This window comes from Rasamsonia byssochlamydoides (assembly GCF_041956645.1).
Source record: "Rasamsonia byssochlamydoides strain NRRL 3658 unplaced genomic scaffold VTN77scaffold_100, whole genome shotgun sequence".
Lineage (NCBI taxonomy): Eukaryota > Fungi > Ascomycota > Eurotiomycetes > Eurotiales > Trichocomaceae > Rasamsonia > Rasamsonia byssochlamydoides.
This window is the reverse complement of record NW_027192483.1, coordinates 1-23,175: the sequence shown is the minus strand read 5'-3', so window position 1 is coordinate 23,175 and position 23,175 is coordinate 1. Positions and strand designations below refer to the sequence as shown.

Below are 23,175 nucleotides of genomic sequence, written 5' to 3'. Positions count from 1 at the left end.
TATGGGCTCGATGCATGCATGAATATGGAAGGTAGAAAAGAGAAGGAACAGAGTGACCGTCGAACACCACGTAGACAATCACTATGTTATAAAAGCCTTAACTTCCATTTTGCACACTATCACATGGCTCCAAATTCATGAAATCTGCCTAGCCCCTATTGACAAGAGATATATAAATTGGCAAAGGGATTACATCCATTCTTAGTAAGAAATTATATATATTAGGCTATCAGCAAGGGACACGCCTCAGTGAGGGAGACCAATATCACTAAGGGATATATATAGCAAGAACTGTAGCAAGAAATATAGGTAGGGAGCCCGCCTGGAAAGTAGATGATAAACTACATGTCCTTATTTTATAGTAGGTAGGACTGGGTGCCAAGAGTCCCAGGCATATATATAACAGGTATTTTCTCTTCAAACCAGTCAGTAGAGAGAAGCGGGACCTGTAAGGCTTGTAGACTATGATACGGATTATGCTGTATACAAAAGCCTTTTTTGAGATGTCTCTCACTTTTTTTGTTGTTGTCGTTTTTACACACCATATTGCCGTGTCCTTAAGAAATCATGATAAGATTAGTATTGCCAACTATGAAGACTCATGTCAAAGTTGAAGCCGGTAATAAGTTGAAATAATCGCCCATCTTCCCCATCGTCTCCAAAGAAACGTCATAGACTGACTGACTGCGCAGTGTTTGGAAGGTCACCGCTCTGAAATCGTAAACAAAGAACCTAGAAAAAGGCCTCAACAAACTACGCAAGATAATAACAAAACGCTTAGCAAAAAGATCTTATATCTTATTTTCACATAGATCTTTTTCTGTGGTAGAAGATCCCTAGGTAATGAGTAGTCTGATGCTCATCTTTCGATAGGTGGTTATAATTAACTAGTTGTTAGACTTGGCCAATTATGTCATCTGGCCAACTTACCTCCGAGCCACGTGACTTGCTTTTTTCGCCAGCCGCCCCCGTGTTCTTAGCGGGAGCCGCGAGCAGTCGCGATCGACCGACCAAAAAAAAGGCAGGCACAACAGGAGGGAGGCACCGTACTCTCCAACGTCGCTGGCAACCCCAAGGCAGAGCAAGATACTCGAAGCGTGACATCCTCTCATCCTTGGAGAACGCTCATATCTGCTGCTCTGCCTTTTCATCAGCTTCCGCCGGTCCTCCGTACCCTGTTTCTTCCGTTCCAGATTATTGACGCTACTCGCGTTTTCCACAAACCTCACCGTTTTATCGCGCCGACGTTACGACTTGCCGTCGTTATTGTCCGGAGGGATTTCATCAAGACACGTCTTTGATTCCTTGAACGAGATTGTGCAGTCTATTTCGCCCCTTTTCGGGATCATCTCGTTGATTACCTAGATAACTTCCATCGAACTTTCTTCTACTGGGCGCGCCTAGCTAGTCGAACGGACAATTAATTTTGTCGGGTTTTTTTCCGACTCTGAGTCGGCATTGTCCGTGGAATAGAAGGTGACGGCGCTGTTGAGGATTTGCATCGCGGTCGTTTCTGTTTTGCTGGGAAGGAAAACTGCGACAGGGACGATATATCTCGTCGGAGACTGGAAAAGAACCAGAACGACCTGTACGCGTGTTATTATTGTTGGAAAATCGAATCGACGCTAGGATTTCTCTGCGCTTGTTAGCGGCGAGGGAAGAGGCGAGATTGTTTTGATGTCGAAACGACAGTTGGAAGGTCCTCACGCAGACAGAAGCCACGGGATCGATTTCAACATGTCGAGCACACCAGATGATAAGCCCCAGCGGGCGACAGCGGCCCAGATGGCCAATAGAAAGTAAGTCAAAAAGAAGAAGAATTGTTTTGAAGACCTGTTGCTAGTCGGGGGCTTTCTTCTTTGTTCTTTGTGCTGCGCGCAGCATTGTTTATCGAGGTTGCTCCTCCAGATATCCCAGACGCGTCTTTCTGCCTACGCCAGTGAATGCGCCCACCAACCAGTGACTTGCTTCGTTGTCCTGTCACTTGTTGTCGTTCACTCTCGCGTCCTGCCCCTCTACAAACATCCTGTCCCCAGTCTTCTCCCCCCTCTTTCAGACTTACACACTACCACTACTACTCATCATCTCTACTTCCCCAGCTTCGTTTCCCAGCTTCGTTTCTCGATTTGGCGCTTTACCCATCTCCTGCAATACCGAAGCTCTTGCTTCCGCGAACTCTTTACATTTTCTGTTGAAATCTTGAAAAGACTGCTTAATGAGACGTGATTCTAACTGTCACGGCAGGATCAAAGCGATCAAATCGCGGACGCGTCCAAATATTGTGTCAACGCCTGCAGCATCACAACCATCCAGTCCTTTCAACTCGATCGTCCCTTCTACATCTTCTGCTCCGAATCCCGGACTTTCCAACGGCTTTACGTTTGGTCAGTCCCAGAGTTTCCCAGGTGCAGGTTCAAATCCAACCCAGAACGGATCACAACCTATCACCTTTGGCTCAGGTGGTTCTGCAAGCTTTAACTTCTCTGCTTCTTTTGACTCCGGTGCAGGCTTCAGCAACCCGTTTGCTAACTTGAACGGCACTGGAGGACAAAGCCAGAACCAGAATCAGAATACATCTGGGTTCGGTGGCTTCAAAGGAAGTATCTTTAACCTCCCACCTGCTACCAACCCGAGTCAGAACCAGCCAGCTCAAGCTGCATCGTCTGGTAACTTATTTGGTTCCCAAACTTCTCAGAACACAGGAACTGGTTTGTTCGGTGCTCCTAGCAATAGTACATCAACATCCAGTACCTCGATTTTTCAAACTACTCCAGCAACGACTGGTACTACTGGAAGCATATTTGGACAGTCTACTACTCAGACTTCTACTCCTTCATTCAACCTATTCAACTCCGACACCTCTAGGACGACATCGCTTTTCGGCCAGTCCACTCCCTCTAGTGACGCCGTGAAGACTCAGAGCTTGTTTGGTACCGCCAGTGACACGATGCAGACCTCACCTGACGGGAAAGCCAAGTCGGGCGCAGCCACGCCTACTACTGCTCCCGCCTCGCAGTCTCTTTTCGGAGCAGCGTCGACCACAACTTCTCCTGCAAAGCCTCTTTTCGGCACCCCGAGCACTGAGAACAAAAACCTTTTTTCAACCCCGCAGGCTTCCACTCCGTCACTTTTCGGTGCCAAACCTGCCACTACGACTGACGCCACTCCTAGCGCTGGCAAGTCGCTTTTTGATCGGGTCACTAAGCCTAGTGACACTCCAGCATCTACCGCTCCAACTCCGGCCAACAACCCCTTTGGCTCACTTTTTGGCCAGACCAAGCCTACTGATACTCCTGCGACTACAGCTGCGGCTCCAACCAACAATGCTTTCAGCGCTGGAACTTCTCTATTTGGCCAGACAAAGCCTACTGATACTCCTGCTACTGCAGCTGCAACTCCAGCCAAACCTGCCTTCGGCTCTCTCTTTGGCCAGACCAAGCCTGCTGATACTCCTGCGACTACCGCTGCAACTCCGGCCAACAATCCCTTTGGCTCTCTCTTTGGTCAGACCAAGCCTGCGGATACTCCTGCGACTGCAGCTGCGACTCCAACCAACAATGCTTTCAGCGCTGGAACTACTCTATTTGGCCAGACAAAGCCTACTGATACTCCTGCTACTGCAGCTGCAACTCCAGCCAAACCCGCCTTTGGCTCTCTCTTTGGCCAGACCAAGCCTACCGATACTCAAGCAACTACAGCTCCAGCTTCTGCCGCTGCCACCTCTACTGTCACCAGTTCCCTTTTTGGACAGACCACGAAACCTAGTGACGCTCCAGCAACTACAGCTGCAACCCCAGCCAAACCCGCCTTTGGCTCTCTCTTTGGTCAGACCAAGCCTACCGATACTCAAGCGACTACAGCTCAAGCTTCTGCCACTACCACTTCTACTGTCACCAATTCGCTCTTTGGCCAGACTACTAAGCCTAGTGACACTGAGTACAGGCCCTTTCAATCCCTCTTCTCCGCTACATCGAAGACAGAGCCTGCGAAGCCAGCATCTGATGTGCCTGGAAAGGAAGCTCCGAGCAACCTTTTCGCTCCAAAACCCGAACCAAAGTCTCTCCCGGCACCAACTACAACTGCGGCCCCGTCTTCGCCGGAGAAGGGGGCGGTGCCGAAGCCATCCTTTGCAACCAAAGGGCCGCGTAGACTTCCTCCTGGCCTCAGCAAAGAGTTGGCGGCGGATGTCGACTTGCAGTACAAGGTACAGATGCTGAACGAATCTTTCAAGCGCAAGATCTCCGAGCTCGATCCTGCAAAAGATGATTTTGATGTCCTTGTGCTATTCTACATGCGTGTTCGTGAGACAATTGGCGCGCCGATTGGTTCGATTTCTACTGTACCTGGGAAACGCAAGAACCGGGACGAGGAAGCCGATGTCCGGGAATCTTCGCTGAAGAAAGCAAAGCCTGCTGAGACCACTGAGCCTTCTGCCGTGAACAATGTGAACACTAAGCCAGCTACCACAACTCCACCTCTCTCGTCCGGGATCCAGCCAAGCCCTACCAGCTCTCCCAACAAACGCAAGGCGACTGAGGATACGGACTCCAGCATTGACTCAAGTCTGCAGTCCGGCAAGCGTACGAAGAGCACGCCTGCAACGCGATCGGAGACTGCCAGCATATTCGCGAGCTCCTTTGCCAGTTCCAAGGCTGCTGCTGAATCTGGTGCGGAATCATTCCAGAAAACCGAGTCCCCCGCATCTGAATCCAAACCTGCATCCCTTTTCGAGAAAGATTCGGCATCCTCTCCTCTTAAACCTTCCGCTTCCGAGTCTACCAATTCCAATGTGTTCAAGGCTACGCCATCGTCTGGCTTCAAACCACTTCCCCCGACCAGCACTTCTACCACCCAGGGCCCGTCTTCTTCATCGACGCTTACCACCGACAAGAGCACTGATTCTCCATCGAAGCCAACCTTCGAGCTCCCCAAATTTGGCTCTGCGCAGGCCACAAACTTCTTCGCCCAGTTCAGTCAGCAGGCTGCTAAAGAAGCTGAGAAAGAGAAAGAAAAGCGGAAAGCTGAAGACTTTGACTCCGAGGAAGAAGATGAAGCTGAGTGGGAGCGGAAAGACGCCGAGGCGCAGCTCGAGAAGCGGAAGAAACTTGAGAGTCTTGCAAACAAGCGTACCAAATTCATTCCTGGAAAAGGATTTGTCATCGAAGATGATGCCGAGGGCCAGGATTCTGGCAAGGCGGCCGCTACTAATGATTCAGAGCCAAAGCCGACCTCGTCGGTCTCCGAGATTTCTCCCAGTACCCCTGTGACGTCTAGCAGTCTCTTTGGTCATTCGGCTGCCGCCACTTCAGCTGCCACTGATCCAAAGTCTAAAACAACCTCGTCGATCTTCGACAACCAGCGCAGCACCCCTCCCATTACGTCTAACAACCTTTTTGGACATTTGTCCGCTGCGAATTCTTCGGCTGAAGATGACGCTGATGATGACTCGGATGCTGAAAACGAAAAAGCAACACCTGCTACACCCTCGGCCCCAAGTGCCGGTCGCAGCCTGTTCGACCGCATTCAACACGGCGCTGATGGAAAACCCCTACGTGAAATAGGAACCCCGGCTAGCGGTATGTGCAACCCTGTTACACCCGGTTTCAGTTCCACTGGCAGTGTCTTCGGCTCCCCCACTACCCCAACATTTGGATCCCCAGCTCCCCCAACATGGATAATCCCTGCTGTTAATTCTTTTGGAGCCCCTGTACCCAAGGGATATACAACTTGGAGCATGAAAGATCTGATGACAGCTGCTGACTCTTTTCCGACAGCCCCGCCGGCGACTTCTCAGCCTTCTGTCTCGGTCCCGTCACTGACCTCAACCCCAACGCCGACCCCGACCCCGAAACCGTTTTCGAGCCTATTCGGGGGTCCCAGCGGGGCAGCGGCAAATGAAGGCACGGCTGCTTCCGGCACGGTTGCTTCCGCTCCTGCTTCGAATGAGGATACAGGGGCGGAGGACACGGATGGCGCGGAGAAGGACTACTCAAATGATCCCCAGGTCGACCTCGTGGGCAACGCGGGTGAAGAAAACGAAGATGTCGTATTTGTGACGCGTGCTCGTGCCCTCAAATACCAGCAGAAATCGGGTTGGGAAACTCAGGGGGTTGGCCCTCTCCGGGTCCTGAAACATCGACAAGAAGGACGCGCGCGCCTCGTTCTTCGGGCGGATCCCAGTGGCAAGGTGGTACTCAACACTGCCATCCAGAAAGCCATCGACTATAAGGTGTCGAACAACAGTATCCAGTTCGGAGTGCCACGAGCTGACGGTTCCGGCCTGGACCCTTGGGCGCTTCGCGTCAAAACGAAAGAAGATGCCGAGAAATTGGGCAAGGCTTTGGAGGATGTCAAACGGTCCTTGCGGGGCTAAACGGCTTTCCTGGCCCTCCTCTTCGGAGTCGATTGGGCCACGGGACCGTCAGTCTCGAACCTTGCCGCGCGGAACGTGTACATATACTTATCGCCAAATGACGGCTGCTTTTGCCCTCCTCCCTGGAGTTGACTGGGCGATTGCGACTGTCGCATGCCAATTTGATCGCTCTGACCGCAACGCGCACGCCAAGGCCCGACCGTTGAAAATGTACATATTGCCAAAGTGACAGCTGCTATAGGCCCTCCTCTTTGGAGTTGACTGGGCGATTGCGACTGTCGACATCGCTCTGACCGACGCTCAACACACGCCAAGGGGCGATGAAGCCCGACCGTTGAAAGGCTACTGCGTCTGCGACGACTTGGCAGACATTCTGCTGTGAACCTGCGGTTCGGGCTGAACCCCGTCTCAAATGATCTAGGCCACGACTCGCAGGCCTCCGAAAGTTTGGATAACGAGGGGGATTCGGGAAGCTTGGTGTTTGCGTTAGCGGCGTTGTTGCAAGATCGGCGGCCTCAATTATCACTCGTGCGATCTCAACGCCAGGAGTTGGCACGGCGATACCCGTGTCAACCAAGAGTTCTTGTCGGGTCGGTGCTGAGTTCCCTGGGTTTGCCAAATGGCAGCTGCTTTTGCCCTCTTCGGAGTTGACTGGGCCATCGTGACTGTCGATATTCTTCGTTACTCATGGAGCGCCTGTGGTTGGATTGGTTCCTGGAATTTTTTTATTCTTTTGGCGTCCCTTTCAGGGTGTTTTCTACTGTCGGAGTGATAGAGTTTGGGACTTGATTCTGGGTACTTTATTTTGATGTATTGTTCTGTTGATTGTCAAGCATTTGTTTGCATTTGCAGCCCTGGTTCTATAAGCATGGTCTTGGTTTGTCTACTTTTGTTTCTCGTTGCGATGTGTAACAACAATTTTCTTGTACCTATCATTGAATTGCATATGTGGGGGAAACCGACAGAGCGTCAAAACATGTTGCATCCCGAGCATAGCGTTGTTTTGTTTTTCTATTCTATCCCCTTAATTTTTCTGGCACTGCAGGATCTTGTTGTATTCGTTTTGTTGTATTCTTCTTTTGCCCGTCTGCTCTTTTGATCGATAGTATCATCAACTGCATTGCGTTACTTCATAACATAATAGATAGAACCCAAGCAAAATATGGCGTTGCATCTTTAGCATAACAGGCTTTGTTGTTTCCCTTAATTTTTCTTTGAAAATAATCTTGCTTGAAAGATTATTCTGTCCTGTGCTATGCTTTCGTTTTTCCGATAATTCGGGCGAGTACTGTATGTATGTACAGAGGACAGACGGACAGACAGACACATAGTTCACTCACTACATGCAAAGTCTGTCCGTACTGTACGTATGTATCTACAGTACGTATGGCTACAAGGCACAGACAGATATCTTACGAGTAATCTCTCTCTCTCGTTTGCAATCATAGCGTAAATCCAGCCAGCCAGCCAGCCAGAAAGAAACAAAGAGTTTCCTTCCCTTGGTGTTATAGTGCTAGGGTATCTTTATTTATTAGCTTGACTTGAATTGTTTTTTTTTGTCATTTTGATTTGACTTATTTTCATTACAAGTTGTTGTTTGTTTTCTTTCGGAAGGGATATTATTTTATCCATAGGGACAGGATATATCTCTCCTTCCTTCCATTCTGGCTCATTCATGACCCGAAAGAACGAACAACCCTTCTTTTTCTTCCCGTCCAATCAAACCCCGCAGCATACATGAAAGATAGGTATACCTGGCTAGGTAGGTAAGGTAGCGGAAAAGATGAAAATGAAAATGAAAACCTGGTATTTGAACCACTACCATTGACGAGATGAGACAAACAAGAAAATACAGCTCAGCGAAGTGCTTCCGTTTACTCCTCGACAACGGTGGTGGACAGGCCCTTCGGGTTCTTGACGTTGACGGCCTGGACGTACGAGTACAGCTTCTCCTTGGCACCTTCCTCGTCGTTACGCTTGCGGGAGATGCGGACGCGGATGCGGCGGGGGACGCCCTTGATGCCGGCTTCCCAGACCTTCTTGTTCAGCTGCGGGTCGAGGCGGACGTCCTTGGTGCCCTGGAAGCAGCAAAATTATGCGTTAGATGATGCCATATAACAAGAAAGTAGATGAGTAGGAATGTAGTCAACTCACCATAGCCTTCTCGGTAAAAGCGCGGATCTCCTTGATGGCTCGAGGAGCCCGCTTCTTGAAGGTGACACCGTGCACCTAATTATTCAGAGAAAAGAGAATATAAATTAGTCTTCCGCCCAAATGCCATTTTGTGTGTGTATGTGCAGTGTGCTCAAAAAAGAGTTTTTTCTTTCTGTTTTTGCGGCCATAGAGGTGGACTTCATCAAACTAATTTGTGTCTTCTCTTTTCTCTGTTCAATGTTCTCCGTCCATATGACACTTTCTACTCAGAGAAGGTGTCTTCTTGTTCTTTCCTCTAGAGCTTCGAGCTTCGAGCTTCGCCGTTCGGCGGAAGGTGAAGAGAATTCCGGAAACTGAAATTTCCCACGCTTCGGCGAAAACGACGGAGATCGGAATGGCCGCGTAACAGGACAGAAAAGGGTTGATGGATGGCTGGATTGGTGATTTGATTTTTCAACATACTCTCTTGTGCAGGTTAATCGTGTACTCGCGCGTCACGACATCGGCGATGGCAGAGCGCCCGCCCTTCTTCCCGGATTTGGCGTTGCTGGACATGGCTGTAAGTATATCACAAGGGCTGGATGTCAGTAGGAATCCAAATCTGCTAGCAATGCAAGGAAATGATGATGTCTTGATACTGACTGGAAGGAGTGACAGTGTCGGTGGGCTGTCGTTGGCTGCAATGGTCGTCGAACGTCGTTGCAGAACGCTGGAACTTCGTTCGAGATGCGATTTTTGGACGTTGAAATTCGCGGTTGTCAGTGTGCTTCGCTTACCGGCTAGTGCGTTCTCCCATTGGTTCGTTGTGGTATGTCACGTGACTAATCGAGCGCCGGCGCTCGTTGTCGACTCCACCGCTCGGGGCCAGCTGATTGGTGCGGACATCTAGCAGTATCATATCAACAACGCAAGTGTACAGAGGATAAGTTATTGCAGTATCTTTTCTGCCTTGAGATTGCCTTGAAATGATATTATTTACGGAATAAGGTTATGAAGAGTAGATCGCGAATTATTTTTATGATATCGAGTTGTATAAACACAACTACTCTTCCAATCTTACCTTCCCAGCGCTGACATCAGGATATACGTCGAATCGGCGCTGCGTGGTGATAGGGATCCCCTTTCTTGTATTCTCGATCGTCTCGTTGTCCAGCTCTGCGTAGACAATCTCCTCCTTCTCCCCTGCTTCTGCCAGCACCTCCGCATTTGGGTTGGCGATGAAGCTGTGCCCCCATGCATGGTAGGTGGCGTCCATGTCTCTCGCCGGACTGCACAGCGCCACATAGACCTGGTTATCCACAGCTCGTGCTCGTCCGAGCAGCGACCAATGTAGCGGTCCCGTCGTCAGATTAAAGGCACCTGGGTAGACGAGCAAGAAGGCCCCGTTCCGGGCGGCGATCATGGCGGACTCCGGGAAGCGGATATCATAGCAGATGGCGAGTCCGATCTTGCCGTACTCGGGCAGGTCGATGATTGTGACCTTGTTTCCCGGCGACAGCACCTCACTTTCCTTGAATCTGATCTTGCCGGGAATGTCGATATCGAACAGGTGCGTCTTGCGGTGCGTGCCGATCAGCGCTCCCGTCGGCGAGAAGACCAACGACGTGTTGTAGTATTTCTGTGTCGTGGGCTCGAGTTCCGGAATGCTGCCTCCAACCAGATATGCTTTGGCTTCAGCCGCTAGTGATGACAATGCGTGGAACGACGGTGACTGTTCTTTCGTCGGGGGAGAGGGGAGAAGCGTTTCCGCGTACTTGGGGAAGTACTGCGTGCCGTACGGAGAGTTGAAGCATTCAGGGAGCACGATGAGCGATGCCCCTGCCTTGGCTGCCTCGAGGACTTTCGTGCGGGCATGGCTCAGATTGGCAGCTTTGTCGGCGCCTTGAAGAAACAGACAGGGTCAGTTGGTTTGCTCACTCGGAGTCACTCCATAGTCGCCGCCAGGTCTGGACGGGCATACCTGACGCCAACTGCACCAGCGCGAGCTTGAGCGGCCGTTTGAGGAGAGTCGCCATGGCAATCTGATAGATTATGACAGTTATTCATGCGATGGCAGTCTATGCCGTAACGATTGTGGATTGGTGGCGCTGTGTCTGCTGGAGGAGTCATGCAGGCGTCGTGGGGGCGGGTCAGACGCACGAGTCCCCGCCATCGGATTTTGGGCCGAGACGTCCGAGCCTCGTGGCCTCTAATTACCTACCTAGGTAAATTAAGCCTGTTATGGTCCATGGACTCTGCTCAATGAGGCTGGAGAAGACACTAGTTGCACGTGGGTTTGCTTTCCTCGGGTGATGAACGGAGTACACTGTACAGAGTACGTTTCACATCATTCGGTAAGGTCTTTCTATTATGTATGTCCCTGTCCTTGCATGGTCACCCGTTGAGAATTATCAGTCGGTTCTTCCGGTGATGTATCACTTGGTCCAGACAAAGGACGATGGATGGTACAAAATCAAGCTCACAGCCTGACACTGCAAGGTTGATTACACGGCCTCCTCCGTGTCTCCTGCTCACTTAACTAACAGTGCTCTAGGAAGAGCCCCCCTGACTGGCCCCTGTCCATGCGGCTCAAAACGGACGGTTTCCGTAACTCGTGACACGATGGACGTTCAGCTGAACCCCTTCCTTGAGCCCAAGTTTACGCTTAAAGGTTGGTTCCGCTGTTCCGTCCATTAGCAGCAAAGCGGCTGCTGCCCGCGTGTCATCGCGAGTTTCAGCTCGCGGCATAGCGTCGCCAGCCTGGTGTAGTTTACTAAAATTGGAAAGAACATCTAACAGACCCTGTCGGAACCGCGCATTCTGGGCGAGCTACTGAGATGAGCTGCAAGATATTCCGTGTCCTACCCGTCTCCGTCGTTGGATATCATGCAGTACTTCGTCAGTACTCCGTAGGTTGCTTGCAGTGAGATCCAACATCAGCGTCCCTACGCGATCGTTGATTGATCGTTCAGCAAATCGACCTTGCACACCACCTAAAAATAAGAAAAAAAAATCATATGTCTGAAAACATGCAGAACTCCTTAGAGATGCGGGAGTCAGCACTAATGCCATCGTGTTGCTCTTGTAGTAGAATATAACTCTCACGTAGGTGCCCTGCTGGTAGTTTGTCTGGGGCGAGAACTTGAATTGACATTGAGTCCCCTCGGTCTGTATTATTCTGACCTCTGGCAGCTGAATGCAATATGTCCTGGTATCGGATTCTGTTGTTAGTATTGTGTTTGAACTCCTTTGAAGGGATCCTGGGAAAGGGTTTGAGCCCGTACGGTCTTCGCGAGTCATTGGCTTCGCCTCAGGTCCGACGAAAGCTCTCTGCTGCGACTGTGAGTTCACAATTGGAGAGCAGATCACAATCCTCGCTTGGCCTTTTCCAGCAAGAAGCAGTCTTCCACTATCTTCACGAGGCGAATGATGCTGTTGACGATTCCATCTTTGCGGCATCTTTGTCTGTGAAGTCTCGGGAACCAATCTTGGTGGTCGAGGAACTAGAAACTGAATTGAAGGATGTCGTGTGCTCGACCTCGCAAATGTCCCTTTTCTTCCATGCTCCCGGAGGGCTTGATGCAGTCAAGGAATCGTTCAACCTGAATGGCAGCTTCATCGTTGTCACGGCCCACGACGGCTGTAATTTGGACGGCGAGAGAGCAACATACCGGTAAGAGCCTTTTCTTTCTGCCGTACTCATCTATCCACGGTCTAAATGCAATTCCAGAGCGAGCAAAGCTGTCATTGATGCAGCGAATTCTGCCGTCCATATCGAGGTCTCTCGATGCGAATGGCGAGACGCCTTCATCGATACACATGTGTCTTTCTTCCGGAGACAACCTTCGGAGAATCAGATGCATCGACGGACACTAGAAAGAAGACAGCAGAGTCAAGTGACCAGCACCACCACCATCGCTCTGACGGGCTCCGTGACACCAACGGTCTCTTTCCCTACCGCTCCTTCGGTAACAAGTGAACTTCCTTCCACAGCCACCAAAACGCTCAATGTACAAATGGTTGATGAGTTGATCTTTCCTCCTCAGAACCCGCTAGCTGAGGTGTTAATGTAAGGCGGCCTGAAGGTGGTGCCATCTTGAGTCAAAGACTGACGACAACAGTCCCCAGGGAATAACTTTATCGTGCAAGAATTGCTCAATAGGCGGCACGATCGAAATTTCGGAAGCTTCCTTCAGTCTCCATGATTCTGATAATGCAATCGATAGCTTAATCGACACGGTCAACGAGACCATAGCATTCTTCGAGCATGGTAGCGTGGAGGTAGTGGCGACAGGGCTCTTTGCGCACATCGAGCTGGAAGTGGCCATCTCCGCATCTCAGGATTTGAAGTCCCTGAACATAAGCCTACCTACCATTCCACTCAGTCCTTTCGAGGTGAGCTCTTGAAAAGGTTTCCGATTCCATGAAATGGATTGCTGATCGAAGTCAACCTTCTTTAGATCCCGGGAGTGCTTGCCTTTGGGCCGCTGATCGCCCCTGAGCTAGTCGCCGGAATCACGCTCGCTGAATCGCTGAACTTCACATACGGCATGAACCTGTCGGTCAGTGACTTTCAAAAAAAATTGTTCTCAGCGTGATGTTGACGTTTGTAGGTGCCTGATAATTCAAGACTTGAGATTAACATGACAGAGTTGGCAAACTCCACTGTTTCTGGATTGTAAGTCTGTCCTTTCTTTAGACTATTACTGTCTGGATCGCTGACGGCTATTCGAAGTAATGAAACGACAATTCATACTCTTCCCCTGGAGTCCACATCTGCCTTGGTTTCGCTCCTCCTGAGCGTGACTTTCAAACCCCAGATCCTTCTGGGAATCCGCACGGTTACTGGCTCTATCACGGGAGGCATCGGAGGTTACCTGTCGCTACCCACCCTCACTGTCAATGTCACCCAGCTAGCCAATGTTGATCAAAACTGCAAGGCATTGTCCAATTCTAGCGCAGAAGGCGCTGCCAGCTCAGCTTTGGACAATCTTTTGGGCAATTACACGAGCATTGTGCCCTCAGTCGATCTCGAAGTCGGGGCACTAGCCAACTTCGAGCTGGAGCTTGAAGGGTTCCATGAGACGGCAGCCACGCAGGTCGGGTTTGCCTCGACAAGCTATGCGCTGGCAACTGCCTGTGTCGATTATGACCCAGCCAAGCAAACCTACGGAACGCCAGCTGCAGCATCTGCAACGGCCACAGGATCCGGGTCGGCGTCCCACCACAACAGCGGTGAAAGCCGGTGTTCCTCGGACAGTGCAGGCCTGAGGCGGCTGGCTGCGGTCGCTGCTGTGCTTGTTTCTGCTGGATTTTGCGGGTGGGCTTGAAGCCCTTTTCCCAGGTTCAATACGGAGTATTACTTCTAATGATGATCATGATCATGACGACATTTTCAGGTTGCATTAGCTATGATCGTGGACGACGTCTTGGTGATATGGCCCAACGGGGCGGAATACGGAGAACGCAGTACGGAGTACGGAATACTCGATGGAAGCAGCTAAGACTTTATATTAGTGGCCCGGCCAGCGGGACCCGATCGTTGCAGGTCCCCTAGCAAAGCCAATCCAGGAAGGAAGAATGACCCAAGCTTTTGGTATCGGTACTCCGTTCATTTCTCGAGGTTAACGTTACGATAATGTGCCCACCATGATGGGGCCAGAACAGAAACATTCACAATCACGACTAAATAATAGGCGATCTCCCTGCTGTCCATTCTCCAACATGACGAAGATTGTTTCGTTCTAGAAGACTGCTTCGTTTCGTTCTAGGTTTGCCTAAGAATTTTTTGGTTAGTGACCTCAGCCTCACGGCCATGTTCCGATTGAGCCAGGGACAGCGGCGCAGCCTTCCCAACAGGGCCAGAGACTCGCCGAGGCTGACACCGGCCGAAAGCCGTTGCTTGTTGGCACTTGCCCCAATCAGCCCGCCCCGTTTCCCTGCCACGAGGTTGCCCCCAACTCATGCGCCACGCAGGTAGCATCCACCAATGTTCTGGGGACGGAGAATAGCTCGATATGGTAAGAGGCAAAAAATTTCAATCCATCAAAACGATAATTCAGATAAGAACCATGAGGAAAATTTGGAGAACATTAAGTATGTACTCCGTCGTTAAACTTCAGTTACGGCCAGAATCGGAAGACCGTCCTCCGTAAGCCCCTGGGTTGGCGTTAATTTAAAAAAGAAAATCTTCATTTCCCCCTGTCTGCGCCACATAACGGCTCAGATATAGGTAGGCAGGGTATACTCCGTCCTCCGTCCTCCGTTAATTATTATTAAGATAGTTAGGAGAATGCCTCGGAGGACACGATTAACGAAGAAGTGATAAGTTTTTAGTACGGAGTAATACTCCGTTTTTGCCCTCTCCCCATCGGCCCCGGATCAGTGGGCTGCCGGTTTAATAGTTTGTTTAGTTAGCGTCCCCGACTATCCCTTCCGGCCCAGCTCAGGGTGAACGGCGTAACCGAATATTATCCTTTGGCCTTGCCCATGGTTCTGCTATCAATCTTCCTCCAAATATCTGGACATCTCCAACTCTCTACCGAATACAGCCAGCCTGTGATCGTTATCATTCCTGCCTCCACTGGCAGATGTGAATTTGGCCCTATCGGACGGGAGGATTCGCCCCCGCGGTGACTTAGGTACCAAACGATTGGAACATTGTTTCGAAACCTGCGAAACTTGACACCAAAGACGTTTTCAAAGATATATATTGTTTTTCTTCTGGAAGAAGATCCCTGCTGGTTTGTGAGAACGTGATTGCACCGTCTGAAAGCATGTTCGAGAATTTCTCCTTCTCCGCCCCGTTGGCCGACAGGCCTGGATGCCTGACGGTCGACGGGGACGACAGAATCATGGTGGATTGCGACAGCTCCATGATCTCGCCTCTCTCCTCGCGCTCTCCGTCACCGTCCTGCGTACCCAGTCGGTCACGACCTCTCACACAGTCTCATTCTTCTTATCTTCGCCGTCCTCAGCCTCCGACGTCTATACCGAGCTCATACGAAAGATATTGTCGTCGCATCTCTGTGTCGACGTTGACGGAGAAACTTAACGCTCATACTCTTGGAGGTGACTCTAGCGATGTTGATGGTCAGCGTCGCGATGACCAATTCCGACCGCCTCTTTCTCCCGTCTCTCCTCTCTCACCGAAGTCGCCAGGGCCACGGAGTGCCTATGCCGCCTACGGCCTACCAATCCCCGCGGAGGAAGATGAAGATGAAGGATACTACGAGTCAGCGTATTCGAGTTCTTCCAGAGCGCACTCTTTGTACCCAACTTCTGTACCGTCGGCTCGTTACCATCAGGATCGGGGGTCGGTTTCCTCTCCTCTATCCGACGACAGATTCTCGGACTACCGCGATGAGCGGCAACGGATTGTCCGTCTATACCGGCAACGCTTGTCTCGCGCGCAATGCAGTGCTCCTGCCGGTATAGACGCCATTCGATTGGCACTACTGGCGGAAGAAAACGAGCGTCGGACCTTGGATGCGGGGAACGACTGCCATCCCAGTTCGCTGCCTCCAGAACTGTCCCCTCCGCGACGGAGGGCATCCATCCTGAGCCGAACGAGCGCGACCAGGAACCGGCAGGTCAGCGGTTCTGGCCTCGGCTCGGGTTCGGGTTCAGGTTCAGGTTTAGATTCACGGGAACGGTCTCCGCTGGAATCGACCGCGCGACGAAAGAGCGCGTCAGCCGCATCCTTTTCTGTAGGGAGCAAGGTGGGCAAGTCGCGGTCCCATCACCACCATCACCACAACCACCATCAAAGCCCTTCCGCTCGGGATCTTTTCCTCCGCAAGATGAGGAGTGAGCAGACGTTTCGACGGAAGAGTCACGTCAATGCGGCTCTCACATCGATGATGTTTGAAACGCCTGTTTCGAGTCCGGGGTCGAATTCGTCTTGACTTGATACCCTCCATATTTTTTTTTTCGTTCTTCCTTTTCTTTTGTTTTTGATGCATAATCTTCGCATGTACAGTACATACTTTGCCTTGCCCTTTTTGCCCTTTTTTTTTTCTTTTTGGGAGAATTCTGCTAGAGATTGTCAATACCCAGGTCGCGTTGCTTGCTTACAAGGACGGAGTTACGGATTGGATTTGATTGGGATTGGAATTGGATTGGTTGGGTCTGGTTGGGCTGGATTTCTGCGCACATACTCAGTGACGCATTGGGTCGGTGTTTTGTTTTCTTTGTGACAAAAAAAGTCTCATTTATACCAGCTTAATAGCGACAGAATTAGAACTAAGGAGCGTTATTGAACACTTCCCTGTTTCTTTTTTTTTCCTACTATTTTTCTTTTCTTTTTCTTTTTCTTTTTTAGACCTTTCGAAAACAGGAAAAGAAAGCAAACAACTATCCTTCGTGAATGTGATCCTCCAAGATCTTAATTAATAAGAAGGCTGCTGCACTGAGAGATTGTGCATGCATGCAGTTTGCGATCCTGATCCTGATCCTTCATGGATATGAATAAGGTATAAGGTAATTAATCTCATCTCTATCACAAGGAGGTGTGGTGTCAAAAGGAGTTTCTTTCTTTTCAAAATGATCTGAGACACACCCACAAAGAAACGAAAAGGAAAAGGAGGAGTGTATGGCAGGATCTGATGCTGTGGTGTTCTCCTTCTGCACCTTTTTTTTTAAGCCTATGTGAGGTTTGGGCACCAAAAAAAAGATGTCCTTTGTCCTTTGTATAATCTGATGCCAGGACGGTCTCCACATGCGTATCTACTTAGGGAGATAAAATTCTGTGTTTGGAGAATATGTGCTCATGTCCTAACGAGGTGGTCTCCCAATGCGTATCTGGTTCAGGGCATAGAAATCTCACCTATGGAATGTGTGCAGATCTACTAATGGGGTGGCCTCCCCATGCATATTACTAGCCTTACACATTATCAAATTCTAGTAACAGACCAAGTCATTCATTCTCTCAACAAAACTCATCACTTTGTATTCTCAACTTTTCAACTCCCTCAACTACCTAAGTGAACTCTGATCTAAAAAAAGGAAAGAAAAAAAAAGCATTTCTCACTGTTGGCAGCAGCAGGGAACTAGATAGCAAGGATGATGTTAGCTATCATATCTATATGAATTCATAAAGGACACAGAACTTACCCTTGATGCGCTTCTTAGTATTCTTGATCCTGTGACTAGTATTTCCAGACAACACTCTTTGCTCGCTGCCACCTGCAGAGACAAAAGTAGTGGTGTACGATCCATTAGGAAAGGTTGCATATCCCGGCTCCTGCAGACTGGCATAGTAACGGGGTGATTCTGCCGCTCTCATTCTGCTGATTGTATCTGGATTAGGGAGGTGCACAAGCACAGGGCAGTCCATATTCGCATAGCGTATTCGATGGCTTTGCAACGAATCTCTATGATGAGCCCAACGGGGATGATGTGCCGGTCTAGGTGCACGAGGGGTGGGAGTCTCAGGTGTAGTAGGCGTCTCCTGCCTGAGACTGCCGTGACTGGTGACATTGGCCAAGCTGCTTCCTGTCATGAATCGTGGTAATCCGTATGCCTCCTGCTCAGACGATTCTGTAGTTTGTTTTGTGCTTCCGGAAGGTTCACCAACAGCAGCAGCAGCAGCAAACGGAGAAAACGGTGCTGGAGGCAGTGGATCTCCTTCCGTGATCATCTCCTGGTTTGGTTCTTCGTCGTCATCCACATCCTCCCATTCCTGCTCATCCTTCGTCTCTTCTTGTCCCCTAACTTCGCTCTCAACAGAGTAGATGCTGGAGACACTGCTCCTTGCCATGAAGGCAGCCACTGGCTGCAGATACGGACGTATGGAAGCCCTGGTGCTCTCACGAACTGGTCCGGCTGGCTGTGGCAGACTGTCCTGAGTTTCAATGCTGCGTGCTCTGCTTGGATACTGCTGAAGACCCGGAAGGCCCGACAGATCCCGATCTGCTGCGGAAGACGAAAGCGACACTTCTTCAACGCTGTCATGGTTCTGACTCTCAACAGGTTGAATTGAGTCCGGGTCAGAAGGCAACTGCAGGAAGCCGATGATATCCTGGAACAAGATCGAATAACTCTCCTCAGCCAGCGCTGACTGAACGGTATGGTACCTATTGGCACGATACTCCGCATTCGAGGGAATTGGTCGACGTCGGACCAGAGCATCTCCGTTTGCCAGGGTTACATCCAGTGCAGCTTCGACTAACTCTTCAGAGACAGGCTCTAGACCCTGTGGTTCCTCAGGAACTTCACGAGAGCCAGCGTCATGGAAAGAATCACTGCTGGCATGCTCTACTGTGCTTCTAGCGGATTGATATTGGTTACTTTCAGCTGTGCTCGACATCTCAACGCAGCCTTGTGAACTGTGACTCTGTTTTTGATCATCAATATCGCCCAAATACGTCGACCGTTGGCCCATGTTGCTGAGCTCCATTCCGGCTGTCATATAGCTCTCTGTTCCCGATTCTGGACGATCCAAAATCTCTTGACTCTTCGCATCGCTCGATTTGCTTTCCGGCGAAAAAAGTCTCCGGAATTTGCCTCTGGAGCTTCCAAACAGCTGGGAAACCTTTTGAGTCAAAATATGCGAAGGAGCCTTTTTGGTCGAGCGTGTTGGCGTCTCAACGGATGATTGATGTGCTGTCTTCCTGGGAAGGTCGATGAGGTTGGGAAGTGCCACGAAAGGATCATCTGCCTCTAACAGTCCTGGAGACGGACTCGGGAATTTCGAATTCTCGGATACTGATAAAGTCGGATTGGGAATGTTTTCCAGGATCGATCGTGCTGACCTGACGGTCGACGGACGTTTCGGGGATGACGACGTCATGGTCGTGGTCTCCCTGGATACCTCGGAGGATCGGTGCGTCGAAGAGACAATATTCGACACGTCGAGAGACTCTCGAGGGTTTATTATCTCGAACGAGATCCCTTCGTAGGTGATGGTTGTCCTAGACTGGTCGACTCCCAGCAGGGCGGTATCGGACGAAGCTCTCTTATGAGATGAAATAGGTAGGATACGTGGACGACTTTGGCTAAGTCTGTCCCTAAATGTGTGCTGACAAGTTTATCAATCAGCGAAGACAAACAAGACAAAGTGAGAGACGAGTTGGGTATCAGAACACGAAATCATAACAGGAAGAGGGGAGAAGCGATTACCAGTCGCTTTGCTTGGGATGGCGATCTCGTCGAAAGTCTCCCAAGCGGAGTTTCAGGACATTGAGTCTCGTTCTCACTCTGCAGAGTGATCACTGACTGCGAGAAAGAGAGGGGAGGGGGACTGGATGGAGGTGATGACAGAGGCGAAGAGAAAGATGAGTCTTGGCGGATTCGTGCTGGATTGAGGTTTGAGGCAGCAGGTTTTCGCCTCAGCGTGCGCCCTTTGAGCTCGTCAGGCAGGTCGATGTCCTCCGGTTGGGACAGAAACTTGCGGTAGTCATGCAACGACAGATGGCCGGACGCGAAGCCGCTGACATCTGAACAGGCGTCGAGGACGCCAGGCGCCCAGAATTCTTCTTCTTGAGCCATGCTAGCTGACAATTCTTTACGTCAAGCACTGCGAGAGAAATAGCGATTCAGAAACAGCGATTCAACGTGGAAAAGCCCGTCGACCTGAAGCTCTTGCAACTCTTCCAACCCTTCCTGAACCGTCTTGCCTCAGTACATCAAAATCAAGACAGCACCTTCACAAAAGCACAGATTGCTTGCCACGTTCCTTGCCTTCCTCAGAGCCAAAGATCGTACAATATATATCTTGAACAATCAGTCAGCGGATTATTCCGGTCACAATTCAGTCGTCACAGAGCAACATACGTTGATATCAAAAACAACCACTACCCTGAAATTGGCAACCCTTTCTTTATCGACAATGAAAAATACCGTCTATAACCCGATTCCCTCACTCCAAATAGACGCCATAAAAATGCAAATTCGTCCGTCCGTTCGTCCCAAAGATTAACCCAAACCGGAAGGAAGCCAGAGAAATACGCAAACGATTTGCAGCCTGTCAGCCAGAAAATGCTCGAAACACACGACCAGTTTCTCGTCAAAACGAAAGATGGGTCCAGCCACAGGTCGAACAGGGTATCATATCATTAAGCTAGGGCAGAAGGGAAAAAAAGACGAGAAAAAAAGATGGAGGAAGGAAAACAAGGATTAGAGACGGTCTCCGCTTCGCTGCTGTGAACTGAACCGAACTGAACTGGGACACGGATACGCCCCCCTTCCACTTCCATCACCGACCTAGATTGGATGTCTAGGTATACAAAGGCCATATATGGATCATATACCATACATGGATTATGGATTAATGATTACCAAAAAAGCTGAAGCTATCTTTTCGGCAGGTTGCAAGGAAATGTCCGCCACGATCAGCAGGCACACAGACAAAAAGGAAAAGCAGAGCAAAACAAATCTAAATCTAAATCCTCTGTGTCTTTCTTTAGCTAATTCACGTCTAGCTCTGCAGCGAGGACCCAACCAATGCTTCGACGACACGGACAGGCAGCCAGAAGGACAGCAGACCGACAGCGATCGGGCAGCCAATGGGCAGGCAGAAGCACAACCTGCCAAACAGCAGCGTACAAACTCGCCCAACCAACCGTCGTGCAGGATGGCCTTCCTTTGCATCAGTCACGCGGGAAGGGCTGAAGATGAGACAGAAGCCGATGGATCATAGGAGGTGGAGGCAGCAGGGCAGCAGGGCAAACGTGGCACAACATGCTGATCTCATCGTGGGATCCGGAGAGCCAATGAAGTGATGTATGACCCCCCTCCATCCATTTATTCTGCAAGGAACCCGCATGCGACCGCCGTCGCGACCACGAGTGAACTTGACGAAGTTGGATGGATATGGATCCACCAAACCATGTTAACAAGAACAGTGGTGGTTGTTTTTCTTGGAAAGGAAAAGGTGACTAAACTACGGAGTAGCCGAGACGAGTCCGAACCACCCATCTAAATCTACCCGCAGCCATCATGCATGGAGCTGCTATAGCCCTGTGAGGTCATTCTTGCTGTCGCCGAGAGGCCCCCGCTAAGATTCTATTTTAATGACCAACACAGAGTCCGAGTCTGAGTCCGAGTCCTTTCTTATTTTGGGCATCTGCAACAAGACGTGGTCGAACGAGGCCTTCAATTGGCTGGCCTGGCGGATCCTAAGGAAGGATGTGACAGAGTGATTAGGTATTCGAATTCGAATCCAATCCCCTCTCACCTGTTTTCCCCAGGAAGAAGAATAAGAAGAATGTCACCGTTTCACTTTACTTTTTCACAGGTCAGGCTGTCAGCAGATCAGATCGGAGAAGTCCGTTTCAATCAAAAGAAAAGGATGAAGCGGCTGAAAAAAGAGTGTTACACCCACCACACCACCCTCTTTTTTTTAACACGTAAGGCTGAGTGAGTTGGTGAGTGTCTGTCTGGCCAACAAACGAACGGAAGTACGTAGTCCCGCCCCTATCTTATCCTATCCTATTATAAATTATTATTTGCACTGTCGGAGTACTCCGTTCACTTGGGTGACGCTGAGTTTCCTATTTAGGCAAAGCGATCCATTGCCGTTAAAAAAAACGGTTTGACCGACGCAGGAATCGAACCTGCGACCTTCCGCGGTTCAGGAATTAATTCCTTGTAAAGCGGACGCCTTAACCACTGGGCCAGTCGGTCAGATATTATTATTGTCTTTTTCACAGAGAAAATACAGAGATCTCAAAAATAAGCAATATATATCAGCTATACTCTTAAAGCAGTCTTCTACAAAGCTCATTAGAGAGGTTTAGCAACCCATACAACACAAGTAACCTTATTAGGTTTAGCGCAAATTTAAATAGGAAAGCAGTTAATGATCACATGATAGTCATGTGACCCAGAGATGACCCACTATAGTACACGCATGAACACCTGTTGTACACGCGTGTACAACTCACCTAGGAGTCCCCTGTCACGGTCCGAACTAGGCGGTGCACTAGGCGGTGAGGCATATGGCCGGCAGAATCCGTGAGATATCTCGCTGGACCTCGTAGATAGCTTCTTTCTCCCCCAGCTTAGTCTCTTCGTTCTGAACTGCCTCATAGCTTCTAGATAAACCTACTAGCTAATGGGATTTGGGTTTGTTACATTAGACTAAGCTGGGGGAGAAAGAAGCTATCTACGAGGTCCAGCGAGATATCTCACGGATTCTGCCGGACATATGCCTCACCGTCTAGTGCACCGCCTAGTTCGGACCGTGACATCCCCCCTAAAACCATAGATAGATATTTAGTAATAAATTAATAACATAACTAGTGTGACGGCGCGGCTCAGAAGTCTGGTCAGGTGACTCGTGATCACGTGGTACTTCTGAATTAGGAAAGGGCCGGTCGCTCTCGCTTCGATATATCACTGTTACGAGCCAACAAAATGGGAAGCTGTCCAACACAGCAATGCATGATGAAACAATACCCCGCAAGGCAGGACAGTTACACGGGTCATGTGATCAGCTGTATACCGTCAGGAGGTCACGTGATAAGGTATGAGTATACCATCAGGATATACCGTCGGAAGGTATACGAAATGGTATATTGGGGAAGAAACATAAAAGAATGATCAATCTCATGTATCTAGTCTTTCCTTCGATCGCGCTCAATATCAATCGTTTACTAAGATACTTACTTGGAGGGTCAGTAAGACATCTTACTACTATTGGTATACTTCGGTATAGCTCTAGTAGG

The 23,175-nt window shown here is 49.9% G+C and overlaps 7 protein-coding genes and 1 non-coding gene across 8 annotated transcripts; 4 read left to right on the top strand and 4 right to left on the bottom strand.

Annotated features, from left to right (window-relative positions):
• Positions 1-1,677: 1,677 nt before the first annotated feature.
• On the top strand, positions 1,678-6,373 carry VTN77DRAFT_508 (uncharacterized protein; the record flags this gene model as incomplete). Its single annotated transcript, XM_069421210.1, has 3 exons — positions 1,678-1,799; positions 2,245-5,576; positions 5,775-6,373. 3 exons carry the CDS (start codon positions 1,678-1,680, stop codon positions 6,371-6,373), a joined length of 4,053 nt encoding a protein of 1,350 aa, XP_069273478.1.
• A 1,874-nt stretch (positions 6,374-8,247) lies between these two features.
• Positions 8,248-9,082, bottom strand: VTN77DRAFT_507 (60S ribosomal protein eL31; the record flags this gene model as incomplete). The annotated part of the gene is made up of 3 exons (XM_069421199.1): positions 8,248-8,451; positions 8,528-8,602; positions 8,990-9,082. 3 exons carry the CDS (start codon positions 9,080-9,082, stop codon positions 8,248-8,250), a joined length of 372 nt encoding a protein of 123 aa, XP_069273477.1.
• A 487-nt stretch (positions 9,083-9,569) lies between these two features.
• Positions 9,570-10,542, bottom strand: VTN77DRAFT_506 (uncharacterized protein; the record flags this gene model as incomplete). Its single annotated transcript, XM_069421188.1, has 2 exons — positions 9,570-10,408; positions 10,488-10,542. 2 exons carry the CDS (start codon positions 10,540-10,542, stop codon positions 9,570-9,572), a joined length of 894 nt encoding a protein of 297 aa, XP_069273476.1.
• A 426-nt stretch (positions 10,543-10,968) lies between these two features.
• VTN77DRAFT_505 (uncharacterized protein) lies at positions 10,969-13,836 on the top strand (the record flags this gene model as incomplete). Its single annotated transcript, XM_069421177.1, has 12 exons — positions 10,969-11,005; positions 11,061-11,177; positions 11,306-11,362; positions 11,595-11,611; positions 11,699-11,717; positions 11,762-11,847; positions 11,899-12,179; positions 12,237-12,575; positions 12,628-12,901; positions 12,967-13,068; positions 13,120-13,184; positions 13,242-13,836. The coding sequence occupies 12 exons, from the start codon at positions 10,969-10,971 to the stop codon at positions 13,834-13,836; spliced, it is 1,989 nt and encodes a 662-aa protein (XP_069273475.1).
• A 107-nt stretch (positions 13,837-13,943) lies between these two features.
• Positions 13,944-14,530, top strand: VTN77DRAFT_504 (uncharacterized protein; the record flags this gene model as incomplete). Its single annotated transcript, XM_069421166.1, has 2 exons — positions 13,944-13,982; positions 14,312-14,530. The coding sequence occupies 2 exons, from the start codon at positions 13,944-13,946 to the stop codon at positions 14,528-14,530; spliced, it is 258 nt and encodes an 85-aa protein (XP_069273474.1).
• Positions 14,531-15,282: 752 nt separating this feature from the next.
• On the top strand, positions 15,283-16,413 carry VTN77DRAFT_503 (uncharacterized protein; the record flags this gene model as incomplete). Its single annotated transcript, XM_069421155.1, has 1 exon — positions 15,283-16,413. The coding sequence occupies one exon, from the start codon at positions 15,283-15,285 to the stop codon at positions 16,411-16,413; it is 1,131 nt and encodes a 376-aa protein (XP_069273473.1).
• Positions 16,414-17,533: 1,120 nt separating this feature from the next.
• VTN77DRAFT_502 (uncharacterized protein) lies at positions 17,534-19,996 on the bottom strand (the record flags this gene model as incomplete). Its single annotated transcript, XM_069421144.1, has 3 exons — positions 17,534-17,556; positions 17,621-19,526; positions 19,628-19,996. The coding sequence occupies 3 exons, from the start codon at positions 19,994-19,996 to the stop codon at positions 17,534-17,536; spliced, it is 2,298 nt and encodes a 765-aa protein (XP_069273472.1).
• A 2,045-nt stretch (positions 19,997-22,041) lies between these two features.
• Positions 22,042-22,132, bottom strand: VTN77DRAFT_t135. The gene has a single exon. It is a non-coding gene; the product is annotated as a tRNA-Val (tRNA).
• Positions 22,133-23,175: the final 1,043 nt, after the last annotated feature.